Here is a 27,831-nt window from a genome sequence, read left to right on the forward strand (position 1 = left end):
ATTATTTTACGAATTGACTACATATTGTCGGATCTTTTTCTCCAGAAAATGTGCAGCGGTGAACTTACAATAGAACAAATCTGTCAACCTAAAGACGTGAAACAATTTCAACGTTTCGAAGAGCGTAGCTTTCAGACGGCTATTGATTGAAACGGGGAAAAGAGCTGTCGCTCAAACGAACTGTTTCGAGCTCTCGAGCTCGTTTACGAGAAACGCCTCGAGGAACGTTCTAATGCGTTCATCGGTCAACGGCACAAAACGAATATCCCCCGTTTGAGCTTTGTTCTTTCCTCTTTATCTGGATTTTTTCCGCAATTCCGTCTGCTCGCGTTGCAAAACGTTTTTGCACCGTTTACAGGATTCATACTACATAAATTGGATCCTTGCACACCGAGATTCTTGCTTCCTGGAGGATTCTTAACCTTGGACCTAAGGGAACCCCCATCTTTTGAAGTCTCTCCTCGCTCAGGTAAGGCAACTCCACCATCCCGACTTTCTCTTTCTCGAAAGCGGTTGCGTATTTCTAAAATTGTAATTTGAAGACAGAAATTTCAATCAAAGAATAGTGTACAGTTCCATTAGTTAAAAAATTTATGATTCAGATGAATCATATCGATATCTTCATCTAAGAAAAAGCTATTTTAGATTGATCGAGAAATCAGTCGCTTTTCTTCGCAAAACCGGCATGACGTAGCAAACGAATGTGGGACACATACCTCATACCCAAGTTCCCTCAGGAACAGTCTGATGAGGGGGGGTTCCGTGCCGAAAAACTTGGTCAGTTTCTTCACTCTCGAGGGATTCGAAAGTGCCGGCAATTCCGAATCCTTGATTAGGGGCTGCGACTGCGATCTCACCATCGCCATGCTCGTTTGAGTTCTGAGGGCTGCGATCTCGCACTTTATGCTCTCCATTTCCTGCGAAAACCTGATAGTAGTAGAATCTTGGAAATTCCAGCTCGTTTTATACCGTAAGTGTTGTTAACTGGTTTTCTCACCTGTATCATCAGATGTTGGGTCCTCATCTCCGAACTCAGGTGAGCCACTGATCTTGCCAGTGTCACTACGTGCGACTCCAGTCGCTGAAAACGCTTGTTGATGCTCTAAATAATCAAAATACGTTTCACCGTGATTTCGTAATAATAACTATTTTAAACTAATAATTTTCTTTGTACAAGACATTTATTTAGCGACATTAGCAAAAATGCAGTACGTTTCATATTTTAAATCTTTCTGTGAAAGGATTGAGTAGAGTATTATATGAGAGAATAAATCTTAACGAAAATTATGGAATTATTAAATAAATTAATTAAAATTAACGCCAAATATGTGTACAGTAAAACTTCGTTTGCCTACATTCTATTTATACTCCCATTAATAGTTCCCATTATCCGAATGACGCCGGCGTATTTTGGATAATAGCAGCTCGTCGTATTCGACTTCAGTTTTCTGAACGTCAGTTCCTATTATCGGAACTAATAAATACTGATAAAGGAGAAAGATAGAGAAACTCTATTATCCGTATCATTCAGTTGTCAGAACTGTCTTATCCTCCAAAAGTTTGAGAATAAACAAAGTTTTATTGTATATAAATAAATCTCACCCACCTTTATATCTTTGGCTTTCTTCATTCTATCGTCAATCACGTGAGATCTACGTTTGTCGTGATGCCTCGTAACAGGCCTTGATGACACGGAGGATGTCGGTAACGACGAAACTGAACCATAGCTAGTAAGTCCTCTCGCCTTCCGTCTCTTTTTTACGCTCCCGCCGAGTAATTTAAGTACCTGCGACAATTTTTTCGCATGCAAATTAAAATAAATTCAATAATGCTCATCCTGAACCCTTTTCAACGTGCGCGTACGACATCTTCGTTAACTTTAACATACACTGCCATTTCTTTACGACTAGAAAAAGCAATATGTTTAATGTTTTTTAACTTGCAATGGAAGATAAATACAAAATATCACATCTTGCTTCTTGAATTATGTTAATAAAATTTTTTTTTAATTTGGTAACACATTTATTTTTAATTTCAAAAGAATGAAAGAGTAATGCGTCTTTTTTTTTAATTTATGCATCCTTATTCTCGTAGAAGAAAAAACGCAATAATACATACACAACGAATGATTTTATTAAAATAGTATCATACTTACTTCACTGTACATATTTTCTAATCCTTCCAATTGTTTCCTAATTGTTCTTGCATCAGTGGTACTGAGATCGGAATCGCTTCTGTCTAACATGGAATCTAAATCAAGTCCTGTTGTGGTGGATGTTAAATCAGCAGCTTCTACTCCAAAAACTAAAAAAAGTATAAATATTAATATTACAGAAGTATTAAATTTCAAAAATTGAAACTCACAGTAAGTATAAAAATTAAGTATTAACCGTTTTGGAATTATTAATATGAATTTAGTCATAAAAAATTTAATGTTATTTATAATAATTAATTATAAAATTTTTATACAATTATATTTCTTTCTATATAAAGGTAACAAATTCTATATGCATTACGTGTTTAAAAAAATATATAATAAGATTAATATTAAAAAAAATTTACATAAAAAATTTTATATTTAAAGAAATACTCACGGTGAGAAAACTTTTTCGCAGCTTCCTTTTTAGACGTCGAAGCGCCACGATGTTTTGTGCTGCTCGGAAAACCTCTCTTTTCCATAGCCTTGCTATAATCGTTATAATTTGGTTTTGATCCGTACGGTAAACTAAAGAAAGACATATCTATTAGTACTATAAAAGCACTCATATTTGAAATAATAGCAAAACATTACATAAAAATTAAATTCCTTTGTGTAATCAAAGATTGCTTTGTAAAAATATTGTATTAAAAAATCATATGAGATTATTTTTTTAAGAATAATGAAAGAATAATTAAAGATTGACGTTTCAAATTAACATCTTGCATCCGAGTCTCGCGTAACTAACAATTTATAAAGTTGCAACAGAGAGGCGTTTATTTTCAATATTGTAGAGGCCACTTTTCGGCCAGACATCGATATCGGAATTTCGATATACGAGGAAGGTAACAGAATCGGAAGTGACTCGAGGCGGTGACCGGAAGTAACACCGGTTGCATGAAGAAGAAAGACCTGTTTGAAGTTGCGTTACCTCGTTGAGTATCGATTTCTCGGCGTACGTGGGCTGTCATGGGGTGACAATGGTGGTAGAGGCGGTGTTACCGAGGATACACTTTCGGACAGAGTGGAGTGCGCCATGGCTGGAACGTCCCTGGGTTCCAAAATACTCCTCAGCTCTGACTCCACTATGTCCACCCATTCGGAATCTTGTACTAAGAAAGATAAACAAAGAGATACAAATCACATACTCCGACAGAACAATTAATACCAATTCAAACTTTTCGAAAGAAAAATAAATTACGACTAATAAATTGCAACTAATAAATCACGAAATAATACATACGAATAAAAAATGATACATATAAAGATAAGTAGGTACCATTATTTTTAAGATATAATTAATTAAAATAGCGCCCACTTGTTTTTTATTATTAATTAAAATAATGCATGGTAATCAATTACAATCAAATGCAATTTATACAATATTATATAAATAAATAAGGCAATTATATATATAATTATAAGATTTTTTTTAAAAAATACAGTAATTTGTATCATTTTTTGATCTGTTTAAAATAAAATAACAAATGTATAATAAAAAGTTTATCTTTTGTAAAACATATAACTACTTTTGTAAATTAATATTTTTGCAAACACTAAGTAGCAAGCAAATATTAACCCGGCGTCATTGTGGTGCTAAAATGTTACACGGCCGTTGAGTTGGATCATGATAACCCGAATATTTTTTTTGTCTATTCTCGCAATGTCAACAATGGTTTTAGAAAGTTTTAGCTCCAGCTACAGGGCGGTTAGTTAAAATCTACGAAGTATGTAAGAAAATACAGATGTTTAAAAATGTCTCGACCTAGCCACAATGACGTCGGGTTAATAACTTTTTCTTAACAAATGAGAGAAATAACATCTCACAACAAAAAGAGAAAAATGGAATTTTATCATAACAGAAATTAAATTTTATAAGATTAAAATAACATATTATTAAAAAATCGTAAAATATATTTTTTATTATTATTATTGTTTGACTACTAAGAGTGAAAGTCTAAGACTGAGTAATCGATTGGCCCTTTCATAGGAAACAGCTGACGCTGGAAAAAGTAGTCCAAAAGCATGTATGTGTGTGTATGTATGTAATAAGAAAACTACAACCAAAAAGTTCAAGGTAAAATCAGAAAGTCGATTCTTACCTTGTGCTAAAGTTTGATCATCGGGCGGCGGACGTCTTCCGCTCGAATAGACTGCGGAGCCCCTTCCTGAATCGACATTCGAAGAACTCTGGCCGGCCTTGTCGTAATCTGAGCCTGAACCTTGATTCTGGATCTTCAATCGGCCGATACCCTGCTCCAGATCGTCTTTCCTATCTGATTTCACAACGGACTCCTTCCCGCTATATTGTCCACTATCGAGCCTTTTTGATGGCTCGCCGATCATTTTCGTAGCTAGACCGATCCTTAAGCCGTCCGCATCATCCTTCGGTGACTTGGAGTTTAAATGACCCTCCTGCTCCGTTCTCTTCTGCAACTCTTCGATCCTCTTCTGCACAGAATTTCCCTCTACCGAATTCTGACCTCCCTCTTGACCCGACGATCCTTGTTCTTGCTCTCTCTTTGATGTTCGTGTCTCGTCTCTTCGAATACCGAAGCTAGTTTCCGGTCGATACTCCTCATTCCTTTGTAATCCATTTCTTCCGGGCTCACACTGACTTCGATCTTCCACCGTAATCTCATATCTAAAATGTATAGTATTCTTAGAGAACTAAGGTTTTAAAAACTCTAGTACACTGCACACTCAAAGGAAAACATAGTGTGACAACTATACAAGTTTTATAATTTTATGTTATGTATAATTAATGTATATAGCTAAATATATTGATATTTTATATAATTCATATTATATTTAATAAATCATTTTATAGCTGTAGTAACTATAAAGTTTATGCAGTTATGTGTATTAATTCTACATATACCTAAAACTTGTACAGTTGTCACCTACATAGTTTTGCTATCGCCTATGGCTCGTATTCAGAACGCGCTTATAACGATGTTAGCGCGCATTTAGCATATAGTTTATGTTACACATACTATAGAATTTCAGAAATAAAAGCGCGCACTTATCGATAAAAGCGCGTTCTGAATACGAGCATTATCTTTTTCTCAGCACACTCCATCTCCCTTCGACATATTATACTTTTTACATTTGTTATATCTATAAAAATCTTACGTCAGTTAAATTTGCTATAGAAACCTTGTATATAGTACAATCATTTTCTTTAAGTCTTACCTCTCCTTATCCAACGGATCTATTGTTAAATTCTTCATATTCTCTCCGGGATTCTTCAAAACCTCGGTATTTCGCTCGTCTTCATAACAAAGTTGCGGCTGTGAGGCTGCTTTCTCAATACCCTTTGCAGAGTTTCGCCTCTGAAATTCCGTTTCCTGATTACTCTCAGTCTTCATGTACACCTGAGGAACGCCATAACGAGGTCTTCCTTGAGCATAATGGTAGTAAACCTCTTGGCCCGATACTCGGAGCTCTTGCGCTTGTCTTGACGTGCTTGGAAGATCGATCTGCGACCTCGACATCGCCTGTCGCGCCTGCTGATACTGCTGATAAGAGACGCTATTGGGAAAATATGACTGCTGCATATTTCGCGCACTTGCAGTTTGCGAGCCCTGCTGACCGGCCATTTGCTGGTGCATCTGCTGGATTAATTGCTGACGCTGATGCATGTTCTGAGCATGCTGCTGTGCGAACCGCGGACTCTGGTGATGGTTCTGATTCTGATGAAGCAACTGCTGAGGACTCTGGAAGCTTGGACTCGTCGTCGGCATCGCATTGCCCACTTGATGCTGTTGCACGGATAGACCGTGCGGTTTTTGCACTTGCGTGCTTTGTCCCTAAACCAACCAACCGGCTCGTTAACAATAACCGTTAAATCGTGAACGCCTATTTGCTTTTTATAGAATTAATATCATAGTGGAAATCTACTTTAGTTAAGCTTAAATTATATATATGTATATATATATATATATATATATATAACTGTTACAGACGCGCGTCGGCACGATAAATTATTATTATTTTATTATTATTAGTAAATTCACTGGTTTTTAGAGTTTAATTACTGCATTACGTAATTTTATTCTACAAGCAGAAATATTTATTTCTAACAACGCTTGCGGTATCCTATTCTCAAATTGTTTAATCGGGATGTCAACAATAATTTATTGTTAAATGTATAATTGGCCTATATGCTTTTTGTCGCAAATTGATAATGTTTAAACAATTATTATAATAAATATAATAATTTTATCATAATATGAGTAAAATGCACATATATGAGCTTTCGCGGATGGTGGGGCATAAATTATATATTTATAATATAATAGATACAATTCGCATCATATACATATACACACACACGGGCACATACATGTCATACATCAACTAATCAATTAAAACGTATTTACCAAATTAAGTCAAAGTATAAATGCAAACGTTTCGACTCTGAATTTCAATTCTCTTCGGTTGTAGAAGTCAAGTACAAACTATAGTTTGTACTTACATTACTATAGTAATGTGTATTTGTATTTGATCTGAAGAAGACTCAAATTCAGAATCGAAACGTTCAGGTTACTTTAACTTCGTTTGATAAGTATCTAATTGACTACGAATTATATCTATCTGTTAGAAATAATTTACGCATCAACATACGCGGAGGCTCACATAGACATTTTACTTGTATTAAATTTATTTTTGGAGTCCTATAATAATATTTTTTTAATTATTAAATTTCAAAATATTAAAATTTAATTTTAAAATTAAAAAATATTAAATTTTTAATTATTATTTTGTAGATGAATATTATTATTATTTTACAATTTTATTTTATTTTAACTTAATAATTATTATATAAACAATATTTTATAATTTTATACATAAAAGATTTTGTGAATTTTACTTATATTTGTTATTTTTCATGTTGAGACTCTCTTTTGTGGTTTTTCTTATTCTAACTACCACAACGCTATTATGCATCAACATTGATCGTCGTTATTGCATTATAAAAAAGATCGGATTATAAAAAAAAGTAATCCCGTACAATTTTCAGCGTGGTTATGTAAATTTTACAGACTTCTTTACGAATCTTTCCCATCGTGTACGCAACAGCATAGAAAGTTGTTGAGATGCGTCATTATGAGTAATATACGCGCACTGTTCGTCGGTGATTTAGCGCTCCGTAGCGCCGTGTTGCACGCGTTCACTATCATTATACCAACCGTTATTTAACAAACTAAAATGTTAGCGCGCTGCCGAGCAAGTATCAATCATTATACTATAGACGGAACATTCCTGCAAGCCGTGTCAAAGCTACGTTATCATTCGAATATTACATTATGTCGTTTAATGCACCGCGTATATCAGTCTTTATACGAAACATAATTAGTTGTTACTTGACTATATGTGGCTACGTAGTTACTTTATTCAAATTTATATGAAAGAGACGTCATGAAGAGACAGGTGACAAGCTATGAGACATATTTTTTCATTCGCCAGTGAGTCTCTGTTTCCTGCACGCAACAAATATCCACACCCTCGTAAGAATGTCGATATTATGGAACAACGTCACAAAAATGTATTCGCGAATAGTATTTCGTTCAAACGTATATATCTATCTTTCCTTATCAGAAAACAATTTAAATTTGTCTTGAAGAAAAGTTTAAATGAAATAAATTATACTTTTCATTAAAAAAAAACAATCTAAATTTATCTTAAAGAAACGTTTAAATGAAATTAATTGTACTTTAATAAATCAGAGCTTAAGAGAACACGCGGAGGAAGGCGAGAAAATTATTTTTTATTTAAGGATATTTCGATGTAAGACAAAATATCTCGAATAATATCGCATCCTTGGAAGAAGAGCTTAAAAGAGAAAACGATGTTAAAAAATTCCGCTAATTTTATGAAATAATAATAAACCAACATCTTATTTTATAGCGTTATAACATTAATTTTATCAATGTTATTAATTTATTAAAGAAATAAGATAAAAATCTGTATAGATATTTTTATATTCTTTTAATTTATATTATTTATAATTTAAAAAATTTCATTGAATTGTCACGCTCTTTTTTGCGACTCTCAGAAGACAAACTGTGATCAACTCTACCTTTAATAATTTCCTTAATTTTAGTATTACACAATTAATTCATAATTTCATCATTTTTCTATTCGAATATCACACGAACTGATCAGTTTGACTTCTGAAAGACAGGAAAACACAGAAACTGTTAACGTCAAATTTTCGCATCATTTATTCACCAGTAAGTTTTATCGAAATCAGATATCGACATGAACATTTCTCATCTTAATCTTGTAATGTACCTGTGCTTGCGTGGGATTCTGATGGATTCCTTGATGTATTTGTTGTCCGGTCATACCGCCCGATGTCTGAACCATGTACTCTCTCGTAACATTTTGCACCTGCTGCGCACCTGTCGCGGTTTGGCCAAAAGCAGGAACTTGAGTTTGATGAACTGTTTGAATTCCTCCTGGTGGAGTATGGTGGGTCACGTGAAGCTGAGCGCTTTGCCCTGGTAAATTCGGCTGAATAGTCGCGGTCGGCTGCAGTTGGCCTGGTAGAGGTACATTTTGCTGATTGCTTTGATAACCGTATGAGTGACCATACTGACCTGAACGAGAGCAAATATTCTATGTTATTTCTAATCGTTACACAAAGAAGATTAATTAATACCGGCACAAATTGTACACTGTATGTGATTTAAATAAACGTTATTTTCCTTTGTTAAATGTATTATCTTTCCGTTAAGCTTGTTATATTTCTAGTTAAATTTACATATTAAAAATGCATCTATGTGTATTATGTGAAGATTTGAAGTAATTGTTTCAATATACACACGCAAGTATTGAAGTGTAACTGAAACGTTGCATCATATACGTACATGCTCGTTCTGAACGCTATCAGGAATGCTAAAATGTATGAATATGCAATGCGCACTACTCTGAAGTTAATTAAAAGGAAAGTTTCTCCTCCATTTATGTGCCAACTACATACGTTGAAGCACACGTATGGTGCGAACGAATCATTATTATGGTTATAGAAATTATAAAGGAGAGCAAAACGCTAAGGACAGGAAAATTACAGAGAAAAACTTTTAAACGCTAAAAGATATATATAAGGATATATATGGCGTAATGAAATTTGAGATATTAAGGAAAAAACTTTGCATAAAAACAATCGTCAGAAATAGTCGAATGAGCTATATGCAATCTTATAGTCGATTTCATCGATCTTCTTCAACATATATGTTGTATCATCTTTGAAATATTCAACGACTCGACGACCGTAATTTTTTTCTTACCAACTTATTCGTCCTTTCGTCTCATAAAAGACTTTAAAATTATTCCTTCATTTTATTTGACGGTTAAAATGGTGAATCATTAATTTTACATCCGTTCATAGAAATTTAATGTTCATCGACCGCTAATCTCGATTTAAGTGAACGATTAAACGGAAAGGTATTACTCGTGTATTAAAGCTTACGGTAGATTGCGAAATAATAGCGGCGATATTGCGCGTGCGAGACTCTCGTCTTCGTACGCTGTGAATTTACAGGTTTGCACAACGAGCGAATGCGAATAATACGCCGCGCAAAAAGGAGGAAAGTCACACACGTCGCGTGCACTTGTAAGTGACAAGTTATAAGTTACGAGCAGCAAGGTGAGCTCACTTATTAAATAAAAATCGGAGATGTGTAATCTAATAAATTTTCAATCAGGAGCTGTGACAAATAATGTTACCTTGACTGTAGTTATTTAAATATAATTACGAAGATTACGAATGAAACTTTCGCAACTTTCCATTTTTAAATTGTATCAATTGCTACATAGTAAGATTTAATGTATTTCTACACAGAAAAAAAGACTATTCTTAAATCAACCATAATATATTCATATATAAGCAAAAATATTGTAATCTTGCTTTAAAAATTTTAGTCTTGATATAAGATTTATTTGTATTGATATAAGATTTTTAATTGAGCAAGTCTTGAATTAAGTGCAAAATAATACTTGCATCAAAACAAATTTAATCAAATCAAGATTGATATCTTTGAAGTAAGATTATAATATTTTTGCTTATATATATGAATATAATATGGTTGATTTAAGAATAGTTTTTTTTCTGCGTACACTTTATGAATTTGTTATGGTTAATTATTTACACTCCCAGCTACGTGATAATTAATTAATTAATACCACTTTGTGTAGACAAATTAATGAATAAACGTTACGAAATATTTCTTCTGCAACGAACTTCATAATGTTAACTATTTTTTGCAAATATAGAGCTCAAGTGGTGCTCTTCTAGGAGCGGAAAGGCCTGTGTTGCTATGCACGCTTGCACACACCGTTTCATATTTATAAAACATGCAACTCCGCCATTTAACGTTCCGCTCAACAGGCTTTCCTCAAATTAATTCATCAACATTTATGAGCTAATTAACGGCACCTCGCTGAGCATCGCGCCTTAACGCGCCTAATTGCCCGACTAGTATCTTGCTCAGTCGCATCCAACTTACCGTAAGCATTCTTTGAATATTGTTGCACATTAACCGACGGCTCCTGTGCGCGAGGTTTTCCGTAAATCCCTTCCTTCTTCCTGGTCTCGTCATCGTCGATGCTCCTGCTCGACTTTCGCAGCTCCTCCGTGACGTTGTTCAGACTGGCTTCCGGTTCCGGTTCGACGTCTTTGCGACTAGGTCCGAAACGACTCGAGATCATGTCCTTAATCGTGTGATATGTTCTAGAGAGTGACTTTGTCTTTTCCTCGTCAATCTTTGTCGCCCTTGGCACCGCTCCACTAGACGATCTGAATACAGTACAATAGGAAGTTTAATCTCTCGAGGGTATTAAAGCGTTATTATTATAATATGTGCCGCAGGTAGGATAATACTGCTCATGCATATAATATCACTGTTAATGATAGAGAAACAATTTATTTCACTTGGCATCGATTGTATAACAAACGAGATAAATGCAAGAGTGAAAGAAAGAAATTATATCTGAGATCAAACAATAGGCACACAGGCCTCTCTCTTGAATCTTTACAGAAGAACCGTAATTTAATGTAAGTGTGAAATAAGCATGAAGTAATTACGAGTAGGCGTCCTGTGACTGGTAGTTTCTCGCTTGGCCGTCCTGCCTTACTTCCTGCATCTGAGTTCCCTGAAAAAAAGAAGAAACGCATTCGCCTGGTGAGCGCACATTGTTAATGATCGGCACACGTCGTTAATAAAATATCCTCTATAAACGCGTAAATTATGGAACGTATAACGTCCTATGTAAATTAGTCCATTAATTCCGTAACGGAGCGGCACGGGCGGTTTCGTTAGATGCGTCCCATTAAACTGTTAAACGAAGAGTATGTAATTACACATCGGCAGCATCAAAAACGAGCATCTCGCAAAGTTGGCACTCACCAACTTAGGCATCGATGAAACTTATCTTTCGATTAAAAACCACCTAAACGCGAGAGAAAATGAAGTTTAATTAAAATTGAATAAGTTCGTCGCCCCGTTGTTAGCGAGTTGATATATTAAATTATTCGCCAGGCACGAGCATACATTAATCTGTTAGAGGAAAGTTGTTTACGTAGTTTGTGCGTCAAAAAGCAATGAGGAAAATACATTAAACTTTTTCCATAAGAAAAAGCGACTACAACACCGGAAAAAACTTCTGGTAGAAAATGAACAAGCCAGAAGATTCTGATCAATCATCATCAATGTAATCAGATTCTTTTTCCAGTGCAAGCTTTAGATTCAGAAAAGAACATATTAAGAATATTGCGTTGCGTTAAAGATGAATCAGTGCTAACAAATTTTTATTTTTTTAATTTATTAAAATGTTTTTTTATTTTTTTAATTTTATTATTAACTTAAAATCTTTTTTAGACTTAATGCCAATCAAAATAATTATTTTTGAAACATTTTTTAATTATAAATAATTGTTATAAAATCGTTAGAAGTTAACTATTCATTTTATACTACAAAAAAATGTTTAAGAGACGATAACTAACCACTTAGATCATTACTGTGAGTAAATTGGAAAAAATATATAACAGTATCATTTCTTTTCTCTTTTTTATGTCACAGGAAATTGAACAATACGGAGCGTGAGTCCGAGACATGACGACATCTTAATTTCGCGTACAGTTCGTCAGAAGTGATTCTCTTCGGGAAGCAATTCATAGCATGAAGCGTGCACTTATGACACTTAAGTAGTGTCCCAAGTCATCTAACTTCCAGTGAGCGGAATTCATTTAAAGTTTGTTCCAAAAAACGTGCTTTCTCGCTGAGAATCGTTTAATAAAAGCGGCGACTTCAGTGAAATAAGCCCTCACAGTTTTAACGATTATAGTTCGGGACCAGCTGCCGCGAAATTATGTAAAGTCAAACTATCTCGGGTACATAATCTCACACACAAGCAAGAAGTCAACCATTACGTTATGGCCGTAGAAAGGATTCATAGTTTAAACGAATATTGTTGAAATGCAATTCTCGGGATTTATCTTTTCTCGCAAAGAGGAATGTTTCGATAAACCGTACGCTCTTCTAGCGAACGAAACGTTAAGATGAAAATTTTATAAAGATATAAGATTATATACATACAGTCGGCCAAAGCAAATTAAAAGATTGGAAAAGGCAGGATAAACGCAAAATATTATTAAAGTTTCCACGTAATAGAGAAGAAAAAAGAGTGACTGTTTTATTTATTAGTAACCATAAAAACAACAATTCCACGAAAATAAATAATTCTGATATTTTATCAGTAATTAAGAAGGTAATTAAAACTTCTTTCCAGTCCTGCAGAAGAATTTTAATCTTTCAAAATAGCAAAAAGAACGTGCAGTATTAAATCAGATAAAATATATTTAGTTTAAATTTTCTAAAACGTACTTATGTATGGAATTAATTATACGAGAGATCAGTAAGATTTATGTTTATATGTGTAGTCAAGAAATCAACAATCTTAATTAGTCATCGTAAATTGTACACTATAAACTTTCTACCATATTGACGATCTCCTATCTCTATCTCCCTGAAGTAGTAAAGTCGTTAAATTAATATGGTAAACTCGTGTCACAACACGCGGGTGATTAAGAATACAGTGACGCGAAGCGACGGGATGTGGCTAGGATATGATTCTATTCGGCTATATAATGACAGCGGTGGTCGTAAAATAAAATAATATGTTATCGACCTTCCAGGTCCGAATACTATTCCCTTCGAAGGAGGACATCAGACATCGGCTAACGGCCACGGTGACCGGCGTGCGTTGCCTCGGCAATTTTAAAGTTAACGTACTGAATCCTACGGTTCTCGGGAAGAGAGATGCGCCTGGAATAACAACGGATACGTAGGGCCCTGCGGACACGCATCGCGCATACGGAAAAGGCTCTCTGACTTATGGCCACGCTGATACCGTGCCGGGATTACAGCCGTACCGAAGATAAAAGCGAAGTTTTTCATACTCGGCGCGCTACACTTCGAAAAAGACACGACACCCCGATAACGTATTTGAATGCCTTTTATATCTGCAAGAGGAGGTGCAAAATTGAAGAAGATAAAGGACGAATCCAATTATATTCTTGTGTATATTTTATAATGAAAAAAAAACAGCTTATATCAAAATTGAGAAAATATACCTATAAGCGCGATATCTATAAATATATATGAGTGAATTCGATTGAATGCACTCAGTGCGTACTGATGCACATTAAAACATACAAATTGACATAAAAATATATGTTTAATATAAAAACGGATTAAACCATGAAATCCGCAATACATTTTATCGTGCTGTTACATAGAATCTGTATTTTATAATTCTGTATTTTATATTTAATTTGCATGTTACTTTTATATATATAGATTAAATCAGTGTCCATTCGAATTCGCTAATAGACTGTCCATTCGTCTCTTATATCAATTGAGAATAATTGTAAATCTACAAATCTTTGTTTGTATTTTTCAGAAGAAATTGTGATGTAAAGTACATGTATAAAAATGTAGCCTTTTCAGAAAGTTGTTTCACTTGAAAATAAAAAAAAAAAATAAATAAAAAGATAAAATGGAAAATAATGTTGCATTCTGCATCTTCTATACCTATATGTACGCGCGCTCTTTTTTGGTCGAACTTTTCAATTCATAGTATTTCCACATTGAAAGAAGAACTTTCACAGCAAAACTGCTCTAAAGCGCAGCCGTAGAGCATAGCCGTACGTGACGTTAAAAAGAGAAAACAAGGCTGAAAGCTGTAGCACGTGGCTTCCACAAAAGTAGGGAAAAATTTACTTATGCGGAATCCTCGAAGTTAGCAACACCCAGGGTTTCTGAGAGCGCTGGAAATAAGTTTACGAGCTACGTGAGTCTCTACGGCGCGGATGGTGTATCTTCCGCGCGCCACGACATGCTGCGAACATATTCGACCCTGATTAAGTGTCGTCTCGCACGATGATGTGTATATATATATTATGTAAAGTAGATTTAAGTAATTCGAAAGGCAACGAAAGTTGGCCATTCTGCACGTCGGAGCGTATCGAGTTCGTCGGCTGCGTGCGAAATTACGGAAAGGTGATCTCTTCAGTGCACTCGCATGATATTTTGTATCGTAATCTACGAGTCCTTCCTCGCCTTCACCAAATTCAACAGCGGCACTCTCCGTAACGTTATTGTATAATGAAAAAAAATATAACCTCTCTATAAAAACAATAGTAAGTAAAAATCGAGAAATCTTCAACAGATAAAGGAGAAGGCTATATTCACACGAAAGAACAGTTTTGCTGAAGTATCTAAAATCTAGCTAGAGCTAAAAATAATTTTATTTGAACTATGAAAATAATTATGTAGAATGTTTAAACTAGTTGATAGAATGTTAAAACTTTTTGCAATATTGTCATCAATATGAAATGTTACATAATTATTTTGATGGTCCAACAAAATTATTTTCAAATCTGTATGTGTATCTAGTTAAATTTTTAAATACTTTGTGGCAAAATCATTTTTTCTGATCAAAACAGATATTAGTACGTAATAATATTTTTGTGTTAATCTTACGACTTCTACACAGTCCAATGAAAAAAAAATAACTTAAACGTTTACGTTTAAAAATATAATAAAAAAGTTACCATTATAAGAATTTAAAGAACTTCTGAGAAATTAAATGAAAAATTTATTAATTTTTTTCGCACAAACCGGGTCATTTCAAGAAAAAAGTTGACTAAAGAACAGTCATAAGATAGGTGCATATACAGAGAGAGTATTTCTATTTTGTTACGACGTTGATACACGCAGTGCACGCGAATTGCATCATCACTGTTTTAGAACTGAATATCTGAAGAATTCCATAAACGAGCACGATTCTAGGATCAATGTAACCGGCCAACGACTACCCAAGGACCAATAACTGCAATTTACCCAGCGCGTAATCTTCTAAACAGAAGAGACCCATTCACAGTGTAAATACTTATACCTAGTGTACTATAGCTGTAACTTAAGATCACCTTGTTTTTGTAACGTACACGGGAATGTCATACTACACAGCAATGTCATCTCTCTTTCTCATGGTACATCGTTAACGCAAATCTCACCAGTGATGATCGTGCAGGATGTAATTTACTCCGGTAGTACGATCACGGTAGTACGAAGACGTTCCTAATTAGCAACGAACCCAAACTTAGAAATATGAAATAAAAAAATATGACTTTTGATTGAAGAAACTAAATTGCTATTATGTATGTTATGCTGATATTAATAGAAAAATGTAACTTGTAAAAAAAGTTATATAAAAAGAACGATTTTTCTAAAGTATCTAAATATTTAATTAAATATAGATCTGAAAATAATTTTATTGGACTATTGAAATAATTTTATAGAAATCTCAAGCATGATAAGTTATGCCACAAAAAGTTTTTACAATCTAACCATTAGTTTGAGCATCCTACATAATTATTTTCATGGTCCAACAAAATTATTTTCAAATTTATATTTAGCTAAAATTTTAGATTCTTCAGTAAAATATTTCCGTGTATTTTTCAAGAAAATTTACATATTTCTCTTATATTCTCTATAAATATTTCATATTTGCTAAGCATATATGAAATATTTGCTAAGCCTTGATAAAATAGAGAAAATAGAAAAATATAGGAAAGCAAGAAAATAAATAGAATAAAATATATTTAATAAAAGAACAAGGAATTAAATATGATAATATACAAATCAAAGATAGAACATTTAACAATCACCGCAACAATTATATTCTACATCCTTCCCTTATGCCTTAAGATATCAGTAGGTATAAAACCGGAAAAAAGAACGTCTGAAACATATATTTCTGACGCCTACTGACGCTCGCGTAGGTGGCACGTGTATATGTTGCACACACGTGACGACCGATTAATCGAGGGATTTCGTAATAATCGCCAGACAATAGAACCTGTCCTCAAAGTAGGACAAAAACTTCCTCACTCTGGCTACCGTCAGAAGTTTAACTTCGATGAACGTTACGATTTATTTAGATTTTTAGATTACTAAACTTATATTTACTCGAAGAATGTATATTGCTTACATACTTTAAATAACAAGAGAACGCAGATATGCGAGAAATACGAAAAGGAAGAGAATGCACTAACGCCCAGTTTCACAACTTACGGTTAACTCTTAACCCAGGTTCAACTTATTCAGTATCTCTTTCCAATTCTAGAATTAGATAATGAATAAGTTGAACCTCGGTTAAGAGTTAATTGTGAAACTGGACCTAACAAGTGACCCAAGTATCTCGTTACGCTAGCCGCTATTGTCCGGAAGAAAAGACGCAAAGTAATCAGCGCGGTTTATCCACCGTGAATTATCAAGTAAGATCGGACTTACCTCTTGAACCCAGGCCTGTTGCTTGATCGGCGCATCCGGCGCGATGGCGACTCTTCCGGCGGTCCTCTGCTTGTACTCGTGAAGAATAGGGATCTTAGAATTCTTATCTCCCGACGACAGGATCAACTCGCGTTCTATCTGCAATTGGAAGAGACAGAAATTATCGTTTGCTCAAAATAGTTATCTTTCCAATCTTGCTAGAGACGTATACTAGAAAAAATATTTTGTTCTATAAATCAAAATTTTGCTGCCAACAAAAATTTGTTTAAAATGTACGGAACAAAAACTGTTTTAATATATTGAGCGGAACTGTAATTTTATGCAAATTAAATTGTTTAATTGGTATAAACAAATATTTTTTTTATTTACAGGAAAAATGTATTTCATACGGAAGTAACTAAATATTTTATTGTACAAACAAAATATTTGATTGCTGTTCAAAATTGCCTCAATTAAAGTTTTGCTGAAATTTTTCACTAAATTTTTTTCCTGCACAGGGTGACATTACTCAGGAAAGATTCACCAAATATATTTCGAATATTACGAATAAATTGCTTGTTCATTCATCGATAATTTCCAAATAGCTAATTAATACGAACTAATTAACAGAACCGAAAGATTTAGCATAAATTATTATAATTAGATAATATAATTATAATTAAATCGCTCACTTGCTTCTTATCATGTAAACTTTATTAGTTATCAATTTAAAATTTTCTTAACGCTATACTATAGCTATTTCAAACGTGCAAAATTTTTATAAAATTACTTCAATTAAAAAAAAGTATCGGCTTAATATATATTAAAGTAAATTATCATATCGTATATTATTAATTACATTTTCTGAGCTCACGCATAAATGGAATTACGTTCTATCTATTTCTTTTAGCAATATATCTTATTTTCAATTTTTATACTCTAATTTTTAATCTCGCAATTTGTTCAAATTGCTTTTCAAAGGATAATTAACGCGTTAAAGCAAATTAATCCGCTGATAAACTTCTTTTCTTAGCTCGCGCGCAACCGAGCGCGTCCTGAGAGGCGCCCTGTATGCACCTACATAGGTAAACAGAGCAAAAACAGATGGATGATATGCAGACGGCCATCGTGCGCCGAGAGATTTTCCGTGCGGCTTTCTCGGCCGCGTCCACGTCAGGCGGAGGCATGTCCGTGTCGAAGGCGAGTTCGCACGCACGGCACGATGATACGCAAAGTGCGTGCACGGCGCGGCCGCGACGTGTGCGTTCGTTGCGTGCGCGTAATAACGCGCTGCGGAGTAGGTGTCACTGAACTAAACTGGCTGCAACATCGCCGGGCATCGCGCTCGGAAGAAAGCAAGCGTGATGAAACGAGCTACTGCCGCGGAAAATAAATGCATGCGGATAGGTAAGCCCCGAGCATAATCACGCTTGCGGATAACATAACTACGTTCGCGTACGTGCACAAGTACGAGATTTACTTCCCCGAGACTCTCGACTCCCGTTCGCTGAAAACGCGTCGGAAAACGCATGACAAGTCCTTTTAACGATCACGATTTTCTCGTACGAGATAAGCACGGTATTTGATTGTTAATCGTTCTTGCGACGTCCAGCCTTGGACGTGCGGTTACGAATTTTTGTGAGAAACCGAAGAGAGGAGTGTGAAAGAACATGAGCGTTCGCAGGGAATACCACGCTCCGAATGTTGATATATTCATTTGCTTCGAACATCACCGGTATCCATAAATATGCGATTCTCTGACGGTGATATACCAATGTATTTTTATCATGTATGAATGTATAATAAAGCGAATAAACATGATATATGCATTCGTCTATGAATGTATCGTAAAATACAACTCGCCTGGTTTTCTCATGATTTATCTATAGTTATGATGTAAAAGATAAGGTGACAATTTACCGTGATTGATGTTTCACTACGCAAATGAAACATTTGTATTAAATTGAACACATTTCACATATCTCCGTAAACGATCCTCTCAAGTTTTTATACTAATTTAACACAAGATAAATATATTAAAAATAAACACAATTATTATATAAAAAGTTAACACAAAAATAACAATTTGGTACAATTTGAAAATTAATTATGAAAGTATATTTCTTCGATAAAATTAACATTTATATAAATTTAATGTTAAATTATGTTAAGAAAAGTTTATATTAAATTAATTACATACGTTTTATTCATTTATCTTACGATGTACGTTTTACATTATATTTATTTTATGTTTTATATTATTTTTTTACTTATTAATGAATTATTTTAACATTAAGAAATGTTGAATACTGAATTAAATGCAAAACATTCAAATAACATAATCATATTATGTTAAATTAATATACTCGTGTATATTAAAAATTCAACATAAAAGTTTTAACAAGGACTGGTTTTAACAAGAATACAAATATAGGTATGTGAAGATAAGTTATTCAATTCTCTTGTGAATAATTTATAGATAAATCTGCTTGTTTAAATATACAGTTCATGTGTTATTTAAAGAAGAAAATGGGTCAGATGACTCTATATAAGACTTAATTTGTGAATCAATATCAAAAATAGTTTCCAATTGTACTAATAAAATAAATAGATAATAACGACATATATTTGTTAAAAGCTTGTAATTTCCGCATTTAATAGTAAATATGACTTTGGATTGTTTGGACCAAAGATAATGGGAATAAAGTGACAATATTTAACATAAAACGCGTAGCAAAAATACAAGACCAAAAGATTTATCGAAAAACTTGGAAAGTATAATAGCGCAATGTAATTTTCTTGATATGGCAATTTCTTTTTACAACATGCTACATTCTTTGCTTGCTTTCTTTGCTTTGCTTTGATTGCGTATTTTTCTTTTTCGAAAAAGACCTAGTAGTTACATCGGCATCTTGCTCAGGGTAGTCGACAGTGACGTCACTCGTCGACAAGCGCACACGCACACACGCATACGCGCGGCGGTGTACTTATTGCGTCATAAAGCTGGATTATAAAAAAAGCTCGAGGTACAACGGAGTGGTACGATGTTTTGCGGAAGAAATAAAGCGTGCTAATAGAGGAACGGCGTCACGAGAACGCGCGTAACGCGGTGCGTCGAGGCGTAAGCTCGCGAATAAAAATACCGATCGATTCGCGCCTTCCGGGGATGATAATAGGATGTGATAGAACCCCGAACACAACTGCACCTGATATTAGATTCCCTTAACTATAGCTCTTGCACCTAGCACTTAAGAGACATTGAATCTTTGATAGAGGTCTTTTAAGGATGGTTCTTTTAGTGGTAATAATCTCGAACATAATCGCTATTGTTGTTCGCATGTGGACCGGATCCTTCAATCTTATAATACATCTTAAAGTCTCAACTAAATATATATATGTATTATGTGTCGCATTAGAGATATCCTGTAGTTAATTAAATGAAATTAAGTCAATTACATTAAATTAATCTAAAATAAATTTATCAATATTTTTATTTAATACTGTTTAAAATAAAATAAAAAGATAAAGGATTCTTAATAAAAATCATAGCTTCATCTCTTAGTTCATTAGACAGAATTCTCAGTACTTTAATTGAGTTTTTGTTAAAATAGGATGTGATAGAACCCCGAACACAACTGCACCTGATATTAGATTCCCTTAACTATAGCTCTTGCACCTAGCACTTAAGAGACATTGAATCTTTGATAGAGGTCTTTTAAGGATGGTTCTTTTAGTGGTAATAATCTCGAACATAATCGCTATTGTTGTTCGCATGTGGACCGGATCCTTCAATCTTATAATACATCTTAAAGTCTCAACTAAATATATATGTGTATTATGTGTCGCATTAGAGATATCCTGTAGTTAATTAAATGAAATTAAGTCAATTACATTAAATTAATCTAAAATAAATTTATCAATATTTTTATTTAATACTGTTTAAAATAAAATAAAAAGATAAAGGATTCTTAATAAAAATCATAGCTTCATTAGACAGAATTCTCAGTATTTTAATTGAGTTTTTGTTAAAAAGCACAAAACAATAATTTCAAACATGAGAATGTAGTAGTCACTCTTCCTCTGTCAAAGGAGATTTAATTCGCACAGAGTCCACAGGCTTTTATGCCACGATAATTAAAATGCTGTAGGAGAATCGATCGCAACGTGACAATATTTAACAAAAAAGGGTTAATTAACATTGATTCGCGATCAGCTATCGTAATCGATAAACGCGATAGGCCGTGTCGCTTTTAAAATTTTCCTCTTCGATCAAGCGAGCCCGTATGCGTACGTGCGTACGTATGTTTGACGTCATGCCGGTGCGTGGTATGAAGAATTGGTGATAAAAGCGCTGGCTGAAATGGCAAAGACTATAAAACGCTGGATTGCCCCGATTTATTCTCACCTGCGGTTGTGCCGATTCTTGCAGAGAAATGTGGTGTGTATCTAAACGGCTATCGCGAATAAAGCCCCCTTACCCGACTTCCGGCGAACGGTACGCGCGTATGATGCCCCCTTTGTCTTGATGGAGAACCTCTGAGAACCTTCCCAAGAACAACGTAACTAGCGTACAACGAACTGTTACCGAAGATTTCTCTATGGACCGCGTGCTAATTCTTAACGCCAAACACGGAAGATCAACGCGCGCCATTTGTACCGCGTGATTACGCTCAGCTAATTAGACGGAATTGACTAAGGTCAGGCGACGAGAATCAAAGGATAAATCTTGATAGACAATGGAGAAAATTAGAAATAAAAAATGTATACGAGCCTCAATGGAGAGATAATAACGCGATAATAATTGTCGGCCGAGATAAAACACGAGATAATGCAATCTTAAAAAAAATCTCAAATGCAGAACTTAATTGCTTCCAGATTTATATTGATGGAAAAATGTGTGACTGAATATTCGTTTAAACTAAACTATAGTGTATAGATATTTCATCTCGTTACAAGTATAAAACTGTCTGTCGATAAAATTTCTTTTCGACGTTTCTAGTGATGGAATTATAATTGAGCCCGGTTTGTCGTGTCCAAGAAATCTAGTATAATTCTAGAAAGCTTAACCGTTTATACCGAATAAAGCGTGAATTGTACTCGTTCCTTCTCGTTGTACTTAACTCTAAGAAGACGCTTCGAAACGCACGCGTAGAATCTCCTTATTCAGAAAGCCGTGTCCGTAGTGTCATCTGCGCGCAGCAGGTTGATAATTACAAGAAATCATCAGCGGGAAATTGCCTGACACTACCAAAGTTTCTACAATTAACGAGTGTCCAATCAAAAGCGCAAGCGACGATATAGCTATAAATATAACGTTCGAAAGAAAGAAAGTCTAACTTACTATCGCAGACGTGTATTAGGTGTCCTAGAATCTGTTACTTTCGTTTTAATAACAAATTTATTAACAAGTCTCAAGTGATTTTCTCCTTAGAGAGCTTCAAAAGAAATAGTCATCTACTATATTTAATACATTCTGATATGATTAAGTTCTAAATTAAAGTTTTTTTTTTAGAATTAAGATTTATTTAAACAGTGTATTTTCTATAAGATAGTATATTGTATTAAATTTGTACTGTATTTTATTATTGTACTAATTTTATAATACCGTTAAACAAATTATTATTTCATTATTTTTAATAATTCTATGATTTTCTAAATATTCTCTATTTTCATAAAAAAATTGGCCTTTTAAATTTGTAAACAAATAGAGTTTTTAAACTTTAAAACCCTTTATCTTAAATTTTATACAGTTTTTGCAAACATGTATTTAAGTTTAAAAACATTCAAGTCTTCTGATCAGTTTTTATCAACTCTGATTATATTTAAAATTAATATGATTGTTTATAATAATTAACTTGCATAACTATATGTATATTAGGTTGTCCTAAAAGTTCTTCTCATCTTTTTACTTCATGAATGACACAATATTGTACACAATGACTCGTAAATACTTCAATAATTATGAGAAAAAGTACGACTTTTTCTTTACAATATCTTTTTTTCAAAGTTTTTTGATTTATCAAAGTAAAAAATATTAATTGAAACATTTTTTTAAAGTCGTTTAAAAAGCTGAATTTTTTTAGAAAAAGGAACAACACACAGATGGTAATCGGAAGATGATTAATCCGAAGAATGAAGAGGATGTGGGTAAAACATCCTAATCAAATACCACCAATTTGTTTCGAACAACCAAAGACATGCGCTCTTTAATCATTCAAAATAAGTTGCTGGCGATTGATTGAGATGTTCTGCTCCATCCTTCTTGCTTTTTAGACTTTGTCTCTTCTGCCTACTACCTCTAAAAAATTCTTTTCGTGATAAATAAAGGTCTTTAAATAATATAAAAAACTACCTCAATCAGCATTTTACTAATAAATCAAAGAAACTTTTAAAAAATGGCTCCTAGAGAGCTAGAAAAAATGGTAGAACGGTTTGTATACTTCAGTAAATTGTGTCATTCATGAAGTAAAAAAATGAAAAAAACTTTTGGGACAGTTTAATATAAATTACCACAATTCAGGCTATTCAATACAGTAAATAATTGAAAACGCCATTCCAAGAGATATTGTATATCATTGTCGTCGATATTATTTTTATAAAAAAATAATATGTGATCTGTTATACAAATAAATATAATTAACTGGAGAGTTATAAGAACAATAATGAAATTTTACCTCTATTTACCAGACGCGAAATTTAATTTATCAAAAGCAACATATACGATATTCTTCAAATAAACGCTTTAATTTTTCAACGTTTAAAACAAGTGAACGCGTCAGCCATGACGGTGTATCAGTTTTAATAAAAATTTTAGCAGGATTAAAAAAACCATCGAAAGCGAGTATGGCAGAAAGAAAAAAAATTATTACAGAATGCAGAAACATGACTAGAATATGAGAAGATGCATTCGGTAGAAGCACAAAATAAATGAACGTTGCGGGAAAGCAAAGATTTAGGACCACCACTGTCTGCATTATGCGTTGCGGCGTCGCTCGGTTCTTTTTCGTCTCATTGTTCCTAGTATATACGAGGCGACACGAAACGAGCAAGGTGTCACACTCGCCCTCGTAGGATAATTAGTGACCTGTTCGTTTAGCGAAGGTGCACTAACCCCGGTAAGCTCCAAAACTGAATAAAGAAGCTTTCTACGCAGAGAGAGATTTTAACCTGTACGGTTTCGATGACTTTTAACGTTTATTGTACATACAAGTAGAATTAACTTTTGTTTATTTATAAAGAAATTTTACGCGACAATATAAAATACATTTCTTTTTATAATTTGCAAAATTAAACCAACTAAAAAAAGTTATGAATTTTCATTAATTTTTAATAATATTAAGAGCATTTTATGTCTCAATTTCATAATCTTAATGGCACGTTAATTTCCATATTGCATAATTATCTCGTTAAAAGGAAGGAAGATATATATCTATCGTAATTTGATCAATATTTTATATTATAATGCTACATCTTTATCAAAATAGTGAAAAATGTTGACGACGTCAATAAATTGTATCCATTTTATCTACCTCAATCGGAGTTTTATCTATTTTTAGTTTTATTTATATCAATAATGATCATTATCTTACATTTTCATATCGATTATTATCAAGTACATTTGAACGTCATACTTTTTAAATTTTAAAATATAATATAAGATTTATATAGTAAAAATGATTCCATAATATATTTTTGCACGAATGTATTCTGTTTTAATTATTGCTTACTAAACATGAAAAATGAGAAAAGAAAGACAGATAGATTAAATAATAAAAAAGCCAGACACTTTGTAATTACTTTGTAGTTTTCCGGAAAAACGGCAAAAATCACGGCGAGGAAGTGATTGATAAGAATAATGGTGCTATAATTTCAGCGTTCACGTGCATTATCGCACTTACCGGGAACTTGCTGCTGTGAGTCTGCAAACTGGCCGCCTGTTGAGCCTGACCCGAACTCTGCTCCTCCCCGTACAAGGGTGGCATCCTGTATTCCGGTGCAAAGGGCTGCCCGGCTGCGCTTCGAACCTGCCCGTCCTCTGCGACGTTGGTCCTTTCCGGACCGGAAGTCGTTCGCAATGACGGCCGCTCGGCTACCGACTGCTCCCGGTGTTCGTCCTGCTGAACGTCTTGATTCTTCTGATTATTCGACACCGGTTTCGGTGGTGGCACTGGTTTGTAAGGCCCCTCTTCATCTGCAGAAATACATAATCGCTCTTTTAATATTTTAACTGCGATATAAGTTAATTTATTAATTAAAAATTTTTTTAATGTATTTAAAAAGAAATTACGAATGCAAATGCAGCGACTTGTATAATTATACATTGTAATGGTAAACATTTACTTCTTTTTTCATACAGCATAATAATTAGCATTACTGAAAAAAAAAGTTACGATAAATAATAAAAAAATGTCAAATAAAAAAACCATTTTAATTTTAAAACGTAATGATAATGGGTAATGATCATTCAAACTGTTTTTTAGTCAAATTAAAATAAATAAGTCACAAAATAGAATATATAATCATAAATATAATTATAAAAAAAACATCTTCCTAACACACATTGTGAATTTTTCGTGTAATACTTTGGCGTAAAATTAAATCGGCGAAGAAAATATGTATGTACGTGCAATGTGTACATATTAAAAATATGAAATAAGTAGTAGATAATATATTCATCGCCACGGCGCATCCTGGAGTATCCTTGAGCTTGTGACATGAATGTGTTAAACAAATTATTCAAATGAAAGACGCCTAAGGAGAGAAAATTGCTATATGTATTATACATAAGTATACTGAAAACTGTATTAAAGGTATTTTGTAATCATAGATGAAGATTTGTTTGTGAATAAAGAATATAAGTTGCTTGCATTTAAAGACCATGAACGTTAAAGATCATTTCGTTCAGTAATATTTACGTAAGTCTATTGCTCGTTCAGTAATATTTACGTAAGTCTATCGTTCATTCGATAATAAGATAATAAAATAATAAGATACTAATTAAAGTAGTTTATTGCGCGTTAATTGAAACCTACATTTGTTAATATATTTTTCCTCGTTCACTCAATTTATTCCTCGTTTTCAACATTTTATGCACTAAAGTCTCATAATATTTTCAACGCAATTACAACAGAACGATCGTAATGATATTATAGTTACACACGTATGTGTACTGCATTATTAATGTCATATTATATCCCTGCTACGTCCTAACTACGTCCGCATTAATTCCACAAGAGGTGTGATATATTTCGGTGCAACTAGATCGTAATTAAGGTTTCCCTTGGAGATAAGGACGTGTAAGTTACATTATGAATCAACATGAAAAGAACGAATTTGTTGAAGTATCTAAAAATATAAGAAGATACACCAGTAAAATAAGTTTTTATGTAAGAATATATACATATAAATATATATAAACACATAAAAATAAATAATTACAAAATGTATCCATGTATGTTTTTTAATAAAATTTCTGTGCGGTGCAAGCAAAATAATAATAACAAAAACGTATAGAAAAATTAAACAGATATTTTTTTGTATTGTTTCTTTTATACAAAGTCTGACACAAAATGAGAAAAAAAATTTCTATATATATATAAATATACAATTAAAATATATTAAATATACATATATACTGTATGGGCAACTTTTCATTTTTTAAACTGGACCTTTATGAAAAAAAAACACAAAAATAATTTTTTAAATCATTTTTATGTCTTCTTGTTGTATTGTTATTATTTTTTGTACCAAGAAATAATTTCATTTTGCAAAAGAAAGAAATACATATATGAACATATTTTGTACATAATTACATGAATACTTTTATGTTTACATATAATTATATGTAATTTTTATATATGTTCTTATATGAATAACTTTTTTTATCAAATACAGATCTAAATATAATTTTATTAAACTATAATATTAAAATAATTATGTAGAAAATTCAAGCATGATAATCAATGCTGCAAAAAATTTCGATATTCTAGTAACTAGCATCCCCTACATAATTATTTTGATCATCCAAAAACTATTTTTAGATATGTATCTAGCTAAATTTTTAGATACTGAAGCAAAACCTTTTTTTTCATGTATATTCTTAGGGAACATGAACCATCTAGTAATATGAGATCAACACGTGTCTATGTGTACCTTGGCTTTGATTCTGCCGCCTGAGACGATTCTCCTGCTTAACTTTACGGACGGTAGTGGCCATCGCGTGTTGGCTGACCATCTCTGACGAATACTTTCACAAATGTACTTCGAGTCCCCTGTTTTCACCCTCGATGGTCACCCTAGCGAACGAGTTATCGACAATGACAGACCCCGGGTCTGCTCAACTCAATGCGTGTGGCTTCGGATAATGGATATTCTTAGATGAAATCCTCCAACCCATAGTTGGGGCCGATTACTATAATCGTCAATCTATGATTTAAGATTTAAACTGACATATCATAAAAAAGTATACTACCGTACTAATCACGAGAAAAGATGTTATACTGACGACGACTTAAGTTTGGGGACCACCAAAGACGCAATTTCTTGTACAAATTGAAAGTCTTTTCGTTGCACATCAGCAAATTCTTTGTTTTACACGAGAAGGAGTCCCGGCGATGACAGACTGCCAGCTGTCGCGACGAACATGCCGAGCACTTTACAAGATTACAAAGTTCATTAGTTCTCCTCCATTAAGACGTTGCAACAGTTTATCTCAAATTAGTTTCACTAATTTCTTCGCAACGGTGACCGCTTTACTCGTTAAGGTACACTTATTTATATTTATGGTCCCAC

At 33.5% G+C, this 27,831-nt stretch overlaps 1 protein-coding gene across 1 annotated transcript; it reads right to left on the bottom strand.

Annotated features, from left to right (window-relative positions):
- Positions 1-40: 40 nt before the first annotated feature.
- Positions 41-27,831, bottom strand: LOC108768319 (uncharacterized). The gene is made up of 15 exons (XM_018518706.1): positions 27,193-27,831; positions 24,939-25,231; positions 17,062-17,199; positions 11,292-11,359; positions 10,714-11,003; positions 8,498-8,805; positions 5,393-6,009; positions 4,300-4,841; positions 3,129-3,309; positions 2,595-2,725; positions 2,156-2,304; positions 1,607-1,786; positions 998-1,102; positions 717-917; positions 41-523 (listed from the first exon to the last, which is right to left on the bottom strand). Exons 1-15 carry the CDS (start codon positions 27,272-27,274, stop codon positions 362-364), a joined length of 3,447 nt encoding a protein of 1,148 aa, XP_018374208.1. The 5' UTR covers positions 27,275-27,831; the 3' UTR covers positions 41-361.

The sequence above is a fragment of the Trachymyrmex cornetzi genome, unplaced genomic scaffold (assembly GCF_001594075.2).
Source record: "Trachymyrmex cornetzi isolate Tcor2-1 unplaced genomic scaffold, Tcor1.1 scaffold78, whole genome shotgun sequence".
Taxonomy (NCBI): Eukaryota; Metazoa; Arthropoda; class Insecta; order Hymenoptera; family Formicidae; genus Trachymyrmex; species Trachymyrmex cornetzi.